At 37.9% G+C, this 11,790-nt stretch overlaps 1 protein-coding gene across 2 annotated transcripts in view; it reads right to left on the bottom strand.

The window, feature by feature from the left end:
• Window positions 1-2,297: 2,297 nt before the first annotated feature.
• LOC115216257 overlaps window positions 2,298-11,790 on the bottom strand; it is a 61,621-nt gene continuing 52,128 nt past the window's right edge. For both annotated transcript variants that reach the window (XM_036506822.1, XM_036506821.1), the window contains exon 4: window positions 2,298-3,999. In XM_036506822.1, the coding sequence (XP_036362715.1) occupies window positions 2,665-3,999 (1,335 nt within the window). In that variant the 3' untranslated portion in view covers window positions 2,298-2,664. The remainder of the gene's footprint in view (window positions 4,000-11,790) is intronic.

Genomic DNA, 11,790 nt, shown 5'->3' on the forward strand with positions numbered 1-11,790 from the left:
CGATGTAATCGACTTAATCCGTTTGTCTGCCCTTGTTTGTCCCCTCTGTGTTTAGCCCCTTGTGGGTAGTAAAGAAATAGGTATTTCGTCTGCCATTACGTTTTGAGTTCAAATTCCGTCGAGGTCGACTTTGCCTTTCATCCTATCGGGGTCGATTAAATAAGTACCAGTTATGCACTGGGGTCGAGATAATCGACTTAATCCGTTTGTCTGTCCTTGTTTGTCCTCTCGGTGTTTAGCCCCTTGTGGGTAGTAAGGAAATATGTATTTCGTCTGTCTTGATGTTGTGAGTTTAAATTCCACCGACGTCAACTTTACCTTTCATCCATTTCGGGGTCAATAAAATAAATATCAGTTGAATACTAAAGTCAATGTAATTGACTTACCCATCCCCTAAACTTGGTGGCTTTGTGCTAAAGTTTGAAACTAATATTAATAAAGAATTAACAAAAAAACCTTCGTTCGATCACTTGCTCTCATTTTCCTTTCTTTATTAAAAATCTATTGTTTTGTACTGACTTCCTCTGATGATTTACTTCCACTGAAAGCAACAAGATGTCCATTGTCTAATAAATACACTTACTCTTACTTTTTCTTTTCGTTTTCTTCCAAATTTTTCTTCGTCTTTTTTTCCCTCTTTACTAGACTCTAGCTGCTCACTCGACTTAATTGGTAGGTATCGGCCAATATGTGCTTGAGATGGAAATTCAGTGTTTTCGTATGATATGTACTCTTTGGCTGCAGTCCAAATACATCTGACTTGATATTTATTTCAGTCTAAATTATAGGTTCAAGGTATATAGCGTAAAAGTAACAATGGGCAATGCGCAATTTTCCGTCTAAGCATCAACTTGTTTGGCAATTTTAGCAGTTATTACGATAGAAATTAATAATTTACATTTGACCTGTCAACTAACATATATTTAGAGACATTTCCTCTCACCGAAGCAATATAATTATACATTTGTGGAAGGCGCCGTGGCCTAGTGGTTAAGGTTCTTTTAGTCGTGTTTATAAGTTTGCAGGTTCAATGCTTAAACCAGGTGGTGTATTGCGCCCTTGAGTAAGGTACTTCGTTTCACATTGCTCCAGTTTACTCAGCTGTAAAAAGTTCTAACTGCTAACAGAATGAGTGGGGCCGTTTTCTTACTTTTCTTCTTTCTTACTCTCTCTCTCTCTCTCTCTCTCTCCCTTCCTCTCTCTCTCTCTCTCTCTCTCTCTCACTCTCTCTGTCCTCAGCTGTCACGTCCTGGATATTCTGTTGGTTCGATGTGAGGAGGTCGAGAGAGTGTCCATCAGCGCCGCCTGAAGGTATTGGAACACTGGGCAGTTGTACGGGTACCCCACAGGCACAGGGACTCAATTCTAATCTATGTATGATGTAGCTTGCTGTCAATAAGTAAATGCTATTGGCCCCAATGCACGGATATGCTCAGGGGATCTATAATGCTGTTAAGAGGCCCTGCTATCTATGTCCATTCGCAATATTGTGAGCACCTAAAACCATTAGGGAAAGCACGGTACATCCTACAAAGCCTTACCGTTCGACTTTAAAGTCAGGCATCGTCGAATAGAAGACACATGATCGAATGCGTTCCAGCCGTGATCATCCTGTATGGGAGTGGGAATGAGTGAGTGTGTATATGTGAGTGTGGATGTGTGTAGAGGTGTGTGAAAGTGGGTAAGAAAGAAAGAGAGAAATAGAGAGGGAGAGAAAAAGAGAAAGAAAGAGAGAGAGAGAGAGAGAGAGAAACGGAAAGTGTACGGCAGCTCTTCAAAATGACCCACATATAAAAGTTTAAATTTCCCAATGACATAATATTAAATCTTTGTTATTTGAACAAACGAAGATCTTATTAAAGCAAGCATATTATTGCTAATATACATACTTATACTTATTAATCACGTTATGTATAAAAGGCTATTATATGACGTCTCTAGATAGGTTCTGGAGTAACTTGTCTCGCGAGTCGGAGTAGTTCACCACATTTATTTGTTTATAAAAGAAAACTTCCAATCATATAAATATAATCGTCTCTAAAGTCACAAAATCTTAAAGGAAATGAATTTTTGACCAGCCTTGGATTCACAGACTAAAACATACTTGAAAGTAAATCTAGTTATCGATAAGATGCATTTCCATTAGATTTAGAATCTATTTCGCTAGAAGACTTCTTTGAAAACAGAGGTGTATTTGTTTGACGATTTGAATTGATGAGAAACTTTGTTTAAAACTGAAACAAATATATATATAAAGGAAGAACTATTTTAACCATTTAAAGAATACACAAAAGACATTTACGTTCAGTTGTGGTTTATTTGTTAAATAGTACCGGCAACTATGAAGTCTTAAATAGTTCCATCGTATTTTTGCTATCTGATTATTGACACAAATTGATTTCTTAAAACTTTATTTGAGCTTTTAATGCCTTTTAGCTATACAAGAATGTCAGTTGCCATAGATTTTATTCTTCTGCATCAACTAGGTTAATATAAACTAACGTATTTTACAAAATTGTAGCGTCACCCAAGAATATTTTCTCTATAGCCATATCTCTAATAATTTTTATTTTTATTTTTAAGATCTGATTCCAACGAAGATTGATGTTCTTCTACAATGGTTTTGCTTTCCAGATTTTTATTTTTAGATCAACTTTTTAAAATCTATTTTCGCGTCTTTTTATTAAGTTTTGGAAATATTAACTTCCGCTTTTGAATCACACCTTGTGATTGCTCAACAGTTTTTGAATCCATTGGTTCTTGTTCTTCCTGTTTAAGTGAGGCGCTCCACCGAGGAGAATTGTCACCGGAAGAATCTTTTATTCTTTTAATCATATTTGATGGATCTTGGGAAGAAAAACTTCCTTTAACAGGATGGTGCGATTTACTTTGCATTTTGAGATTACGTTGGGGCGATTTGGAACGAATCGATTCATCTTCGTCAGAACTCCACAGAACAGGACCAGGAAGATTGTCAAAAGTTTTTGTTAATTCTAACACTTGAGGGAGATCCTCTTTAACAGAATCATTATCATGAAGACTTCGATTATATCCCGACAACAAGAATCTAGAGACAGAATGTAATGGAGTAACGGGTTCCTCAGATATCTGAGATTCAGTAGTACCAGATTCTTCCAAATTTTTCGAAGACGGCACAGTTTGCTTTTTATTATTTCCTTCTGATGTCGAGTTTTTAACAGCTGAGCTTTCATTTTTAATGTGTTTTTGCTTTTCCGTTTTATTATTATCATCTTTATCGAGTGATTTCATCTTTTTAACTTTATTCTCAATACTTGCTCCATTTTTCTTTTTGTTGCTAGATTTTGTATTTATAGGTTTCCTATTGATGGCCTTTTGGCTTGTGGAATTCGAGCTGTTAACTTTCGAATTTTCAGTAGTTGTATCATTCTTTGCTGTATTCTTGCAAATGCTGCTTTTTTCACAATACAAAACAACCAAGCGGTAAAATTGAAGCAAAATGACGAGAGTGTTTTTAGAAGTAAAGAATATATTGGTGTAGCTTAAGACGTTGTATCGAAATATTAGTAACATACGTAGCACAAGGAATGGTCCATCCTGTAAGATAATAGTTGTCAAGATTGATATAATGTCTGCAGTACAGCAACAACAACACAAGCCCTTGTTAGTCTTATTTGAATTAGTTTCTTCTAAGTTTTCTACCTTTTCTTTAACATAGAGTGGGCGTGGACGGCGCGCTTTCGATGTGGTGACCACAAATGTAAATTGCAGCAAACTGGCCGTCCAAAGGGAGAGAATAACGATGGTCAAGGTCCAGTTGTATTTGACCACTTCTTCTTTGAATGCTTCGAATAGTTCAATTATATCAGCTGCCATACCAATATAGACCAGTAGCAATTGGGAAAGCTGTTCTCTTGAGATCTTTCCTTTCGGTAGCAGCCAACGGCCAATAATAAGCAGGAGGAGAAGCACTTGCTGAAGAATTCGCACCCACTTTTCTGGATCCAACATAATTTTGAACTGAAAATAATAATAATAATAATAATAATAATAATAATAATAATAATAATAATAATAATAATGATGATGATGATGATGATGATGATGATGATGATGATGATGATGATAATAATAATAATAAAACAAAACAATAATAACAACAACAACAACAACGATGATGATGATGATGATGATATTGGGAACTCTGTGGAAATTACGGCCTACAAAGAGCAAAGACGTGGTATCAGCAAACCCCAGGAGTCACCGAAAATGAGAATTGCAAAATCCTGTTGGATGCAATGATCCAGTGCGATCACCTGACCAGACATCGGAAACTGGATATTGTTGTGGTGAATAAAAAAAAGAAAGAACATAGCATGCCCCGGTGACGACAGGATAAATGTGAAAGAAGAAGCGAAAATAAATAACTATGATGATTTGAAGTGGGGAAATACGAAGGTTGTGATCAGTGAAGAGAGAAGACATGATAACAATAGTAATTGGTGCACTTGGAAGTATCATCACTCAACTACCAACATGGCTGAAAAAGACTGGTGCAAATGTGAAGTTAGAACACCTACAAAAAAAATCAACATTGCTTAGAACTGCAAGAATTCTTCGCGGGGTTCTTGAAGCATGACCAGTAAACAAATGTCACCTTAGTCTGCCTGCTGTGGACAGCTGACACTTTCCATCATACCCAGCAAAATAAGCTGTGAATTTTCAACAGATAATAATAATAATAATAATAATAATAATAATAATAATAATATCCTTTTTAACCAATGCTCAAAGCCAGATTGGACTCGAAAATAGTATGTTGTAAAACGTTGGAATAGGAAGTCAATCGGCTATCTTTTGCACATGGACGACCTCGTGTTATACATCGCAGATGATAAACAACTAGATATACTGCTACAGACAGTACATTGATTTACTCAAGGAACTGATAAGTGCTTCTCCAAGTGGAAAAATGCGCTAATGTAATCTTGTAGAAGGGAAAATTAAGTACATTAAATTTCATACTAGAAATAGACTCTGTGATAAGATAATTACAATAAACACAGAGTTACAAGCACTTAGGAATCAATGAACTGGGCAAACGAAAGAAAAAGTTAGGAAGAATATTATAGATTTATCAAATAAATACTCAGAACAGAACTAAATACAGACGGTAAGATAATCGGATTCAAATATCCTAGTTATTATTATAATATTCTTAACGCCGCCAAGTAAGTTAACATTTATATACAAGTAAATTAAAACACATACAATGGGATATAATAAGTGTATTCAGAAAACACCACTCAAAATATAATGCAGAAAGATTCTATTTTTCCCTGAATACAAGATGGTAAGGTCCTTATGCGACTAGAGAACTATTGTGGGATTACGAAAATATCTAGTAAATAAACGAAATAGAACAAGAAAACTAATACAAGGAATTGAATAAATATAAAACAAAAACTGAAATGATAGATTGTTTTGAAGGAAAGGGAAAAAGATAAAACTGACATTAAAGGCTGCCATTCGAAAATGATGGTAAAATGTTCGTTTGAGATCAAAAAATGGTAAAACAAAATAAGAGAGATAAATCGACAAAGAAACATTGTAGCATTGGTTGAGAAGCATAGACTCAAAGCTGAAATTGAAGGACTCCTAGCTGCAACATATGAGCGAAATCTACTTGCCAGAAATCACCAAAAGGCGCTTATTAAAGCAGAGTATGTTAACTAAATGGAGAATAGATGTGGAGGTCAAGTAGAAACACTTGGCCGAATTATCTCTGCTCAGTCTTAGTCACGAGAGAAGACATCTGCACTCACTCAAATTATGACGGACAGAAACGAATGGTATTTCGAAGCCTTCTGACGAAAACATCACCAGGAAGGTTGTCGAGAAGTTGTAAAATTAGATGGATCTTGAACCAGAAATAAGCAAAACCTGTGGTATGAGAGTGAAATCAGTACTAACATCCAAAATGTACCAGAACCAAAATAAATCGATCCTTTTTCTAAATTTAAGTCGCTGATTACAATGACCATACTCGTTTCTTTTAAGATTTGCTAAAGTTTTTGAATTACAGAAACTATCCCCTTTTTCGATTTCTCCTCAAGAGCATGTCAAAATGATCCTTCCATAAAATGAGACCATTTGCTGTGCCTGAAAATGAATGTGTCAATTCTTATAGACCCTTAGTTACAAATCACGGAAATGATACTAATTTTTTTCAAAATTCCTTAATGTTTTGGAAAATCAGGATTAAAACCCATCTGAATTTCTTCAAAATCTATAGAAGAGGCATAATGCAGTAAAGATCAAAAACGAATGTGACATACGAGCACAATCATCTTCTTCCAAGATTCAATGCTGTACACATTTAAAGAACACGGAGGTGCAACAGAGAATGCAACAGAAACTAATATAAAAACTGTTAAAACTTGAAGATGATACGGAAAATAAAGGCAGCGCATCGGCCGAAAGCGTTGGTTAAAATGCCTCCGGCTTTCTATGCGCCCTGAATTCAAATCCCATCATGGTCAACTTTGCTTTTTATCTTTTTGGGGTCGTTTGGAGGAGCACCAATCCTAGGAGGTAGATTAGCAGAACTGTGAGAACGGCGACTGTGGAGGCGCAATGGCCCAGTGGTTAGGGCAGCGGACTCGCGGTCGGAGAATCGCGGTTTTGAATCCCAGACCGGGCGTTGTGTGTATTTATTGAGCGAAAACACCTAAAAACTCCACGATGCTCCGGCAGGGGGGGGGTGACCCCTGTTGTACTCTTTCGCCCCAACTTTCTCTCACTCTTTCTACCTGTTTCTTGAGTAACGCTGCGATGGACTGGCGTCCCGTCCAGCTGGGGAGAACACAGAAACCGGGAAACCGGGCCCCTGAGCCTGGCTAGGCTTGAAAAAGGGCGAAAAGAAAAGAAGAACGTCGACCGGATGCCTTGCGGTATTTGTTCCGGCTCTTGTATCTTAATAATGCTGGGATTGTTACCTTAGCCATTCTGCTGGGCCATACTGGCTCCTACATATTGTTCGTGATGCTTTTATTTCTGCCCTACATTGCCTTTGTCTACTTGGGACTGCATTATTCCAAATGGTATTTTCTACCTCTCTTAACCGTGTTTGAATCCTTTAAATTGGAGAGATATTTTCGTTACCGTCACTTGGAACAATTGCCTCGGAAAGTGGCACGGTTGAATTTTATTTTTGGGCTTCTTTATGTTATAGCTTGTATATTGGCACTAAAACACTGACCAAACATTCGCAGCAAGATCCATCGAAAGGCAAAGTATTTATTATTGTTATTTTTATACTTGTTTTTATTATTGTTTTTTGTTATTGATGGAGAAACAGATTTGGTAAAGCCTTGCAGTATTCATAGCGTGTTTTTCAGCCTTTCGCGATCGATAAAATGAAGTACCAGTCAGATACTGGGGTCGATTTTGTACTGTGCCACTCTGCCATGTGAGGTCCTGTGGGTGAATTGTGTTGAGAAGGCGAAATCAGTAAAGCGGCCGACAAAATTCTTGCGGTATTTCATGTTCCTTTACGTCGAGGACAAATACTGACAGGGTTTCCGTTTTTGTATCAATAAAATAAACACCTGTAATTACTAGTTACGATATAATCAGGTACATCGATTATACTCTCACCAATAGTTGAAATAATAGTTATTAGTGAGACTTTAGAGTGGTTGAAACGGAATGCTAGGTTAACAGGTTCCCTTATGTTCTGAGTTAAAATCATATTGAAATAAGGACTTGTCACATACTAGTACCGGTTTCATCGAATAAACCTTTCTACTGTAATTTGTGGCCTTCTATCAATTATGATAGTGTAGTCGTATCCTTGTTTATGATGTCTTCAGAATAATTAAAATGCTTCAAAATTTCAAATCAAATTACGCGACTGTTCCACCTGCTAGAAATGGTAGTCATATCACACCCTACGAAGGCTGAGGAACCATGTCTGAGTAATAGACAGGATGGTCACAACTTTTATGATTAACGATTTACCTACTCGACACAATAATTCACATCCAAGACTTTATATGTTGATTGTAGAGTGCGGAATCGATTATATTGATCTCAGTATTTGACTGGTACTTTATTTTATCGATCTGACTTGTAGGACTTTTTGACCAACGATTCGTTCTCCTTCAATTAAAACTGACTCGGTGCTAAACAACAATAATGACTTCGACCGTTCGTCATGATTAGCATGAATTATCAATATTATTGGCAGAATTGTTGAAGTGTGGAAGAAATACTTTGCAGTATTTATTCCAGCTCCTTATTTCTGAGTTCAAATCTCTCTAAGGTCAAGTTTATCTTTCATTCCAAGATCGATAAAATAAAGTATCAATCCAGTAGTAAGGATCGGTTTATTCGACTAACCATCTTCTTTCAAGATTGTTGGCCAAAATCAGAAATCAGTTTTCTTCAGGTGCTGCACAAATTATTTAGCGCTATTTCCTCCGGCTCTTTATGTCCTGAGATCAAATACTGTCGGAGCCGACTTCGCGTTTCATCCTTTCGAGGTCGATAAGATAAGCAGCATTTGAGCACCGGGGTCGATGTGAAGATCCTAATCGACCTCGCTCACCCCTCAAAAAATTCATTTATTTTCAAGACAATATTCTCAGTTGAGATAACTAATCTTGGTGCTTTACGTTTTCTTCTTTCTTCCTCTCATCTTCTTTAGTTCGCGATCTTTTGTTTCGTGTTCAAACAATCTTTACCACATCCATAATCTTGATACAAACTAATGTTTCAAGTTCTAGGCTGTAGTTATTGCACAAGGGCATATCTTCTTAAGAAGGTAATTGGTTATATGATTTCTCCACCCAGCTGATATTTTATATAACCACGAATAACACGGGGCATTACTAATTAGTTAATTATATATTTACCACGAGTTAGTTTATGACGATAGACATACACCTGAGAGATACATATGTCAAGTTTTAATACCCCTATTTTTTTTTTTGTTTTTCACAGTTGCTAATTTTGTTTTGTAAATGACATGTGCTGTTTTCTGAATTATTCTAGTGTGTTTACAAAAATGCCTCTGTAGCAGATTTTTGCCTCAACTATCGGGGACGGGAGGAAGTCTTTCTAAAATCTGAGTCCCTCTGAATCTACTGAGGCCCTTTTAAGTTTTAGGGCATCTACATTTAGTCGGGCCCTCTCTGCTATTTTATGTTCTAAGTTAGCAAAACCGTAGCCCCCCCCCCCGGAAAATGGCCTCGATGTCCCATCAGACCTATTCCAGCCCTACTTACGAAGATCCCTAGCAACTCTTTCCTAAGTTGTACTTCACTGTGTCGCCTGAAATGTTTTTCATCACGTTTGCTCCATAACCTGTGGCTGAAGAAAAATAACAAATAATACGGCAAGTACAGCATCATCAATGATTCTTACGCTGATTACACGAGTCTCCAAGTCAGGGGTCGGGGAACTTTTTTGGTAACCAATTACACCAAAATATATTTATTTACTCCGACTTTATCCCCCTTAATTTGAAAAGAAGAAAATCGCAGATTCTTTGAATTCAAAAGGTTTATTGAAAGAACTCGTTTTCTATGTAATTTTACTTACGTCTAATGAGTCCTCATTACCCCTAAGAATTTTATTCTTACCCCACTTCGGGTAATTTATCCCGGTTCACCTGCCCTAAGCGGGTGCGTGATCTTTTAGAAATAGTTAGAATTTTCCCTAAAACCACAACCTGCCGTATTAAAAGAGAATGGTCACAGTGTATAATAATGTATGTATGCATACACACTCCTGGTCTAATTTAGTCTCTTTTAATATGGTATACGCACACTTAAGCACGGTCGAATAGTTATGAAGTGTGCTCCATCGACTTTGTTTCGTCAAAAGTTCCAGAAAAGTACTTTTTAGTGAAATTTTCTCCAACTATCTTTCATGTGGTGTAGATTGTGATTCTATTGGAATTTGTTGTGAAAAGGTGTTTTCGGGGGTGGGGGGGAGTTTCGGGTAATTCCACAATGTTGGATTTGTTTCCTCGTTACTTTATGGAAAATTAATATTTTTGTGATAACACTAGTGCCAAACTAGATTAATGGTTTTTCTCTGGGAAAAATATCAATGGAGTAAAGACAGAAGATTTGCATGCATGGTTATGCTTGTTTAAATCAAAAAATTTTGCCCATGTGGTCACATATACGTATGGATGTATAGTCAGTATTAATCGACAGGGATCCTACAATAAGGATTATAAAAAAGGATGATAAGGATTTCTGACTTTACACAAAGCCACATATTTGTAAGGAAGTGATGTGGGCGATAAACCAACCCCAACATTTAACTGGTATTACTTCGTCAAACTTGCTAATTGAGAAGTAAAGTATCGCATTCTGAAGGTCCTATAGCGTACCATCCCAAAATAAAAATCTTATTTTATTTTAGACACACACACAGAGACACAAACACACACACACACACACACACACACACACACACAACACACACACACACAACACACACACACACACACACACACACACACACACACACACACACACACACACACAACACACACACACACACGCACGCACGCACACACACACACACACACACACACACACACTTACACACACATACACGCACTCACACACACATATATGCGCAGGCGTGGCTGTGTGGTAAGAAATTTGTTTCCCAGCCACATGGTTCGGGTTCAGTTCCACTGCGTGACACATTGGAGTGAGTGTCTTCTACTGTAGCTTCGGGCCGACTAAAGCCATGCGAGTGGATTTGGTAGACAGAAACTGGAAGAAGCGCGTCTTGTGTGTGTGTGTGTGTGTGTGTGTGTGTGTGTGTGTGTGTGTGTGTGTGTGTGTGTGTGTGTTTGTGTGTCTTTGTTTCTTTGTCCTGCACCACCGCTTGAAAAACCGGTGTTGGTGTGTTTACATTCCCATAACATAACGGTTCGATAAAAGGCGACTGATAGAATAACTATCAGGCTTTAAAAAGTCCTGGGGTTGATTCGTTCGACTAAAAACTATTCAAGGCGGTGCCCCAGCATGGCTGCAGTCTAATGATTGAAATACGTTTAACATGACAGATTAAAGATATATGATAAGACCTGTACGTAGCTGTCCTTGTTGGTGTCCAGTGCATTCTATGCTTTAATTAGATGAAATATAATTCTATGCAGCCAGAGTAACACCGGTGCGAAATAAATTGAAGGTTGTTGGCAATTCTTTTTTTTTTAAGCACTCCGTCGGTTACGACGACGAGAGTTCCGGTTGATCCGAATCAACGGAACAGCCTGCTCGTGAAATTAACGTGTAAGTGGCTGGGCACTCCACAGACACGTGTACCCTTAACGTAGTTCTCGGGGATATTCAGCGTGACACAGAGAGTGACAAGGCCGGCCCTTTGAAATACAGGTACAACAGAAACAGGAAGTAAGAGTGAGAGAAAGTTGTGGTGAAAGAGTACAGCAGGGATCACCACCATCCCCTGCCGGAGCCTCGTGGAGCTTTAGGCGTTTTCGCTCAATAAACACTCACAACGTCCGGCCTGGGAATCGAAACCGCGATCCTATGACCGCGAGTCCGCTGCCCTAACCACTGGGCCATTGCGCCTCCACATGTTGGCAATTAATAAGATATGGTTCATGCGTTTTGATTCAAGATTCATTAGGTTTCAGCGCCAGTTCATAATATAAAGAAGAAAACGTGCAACAAAGCGAATACCCGTCTTCAGGCATCTACCATACTCTGAACGTCTTGCTTCCTTGGGTATGGACAGGTTGAAGCTCAGACGTCTGGT

The sequence above is a fragment of the Octopus sinensis genome, linkage group LG10 (assembly GCF_006345805.1).
Source record: "Octopus sinensis linkage group LG10, ASM634580v1, whole genome shotgun sequence".
Taxonomy (NCBI): Eukaryota; Metazoa; Mollusca; class Cephalopoda; order Octopoda; family Octopodidae; genus Octopus; species Octopus sinensis.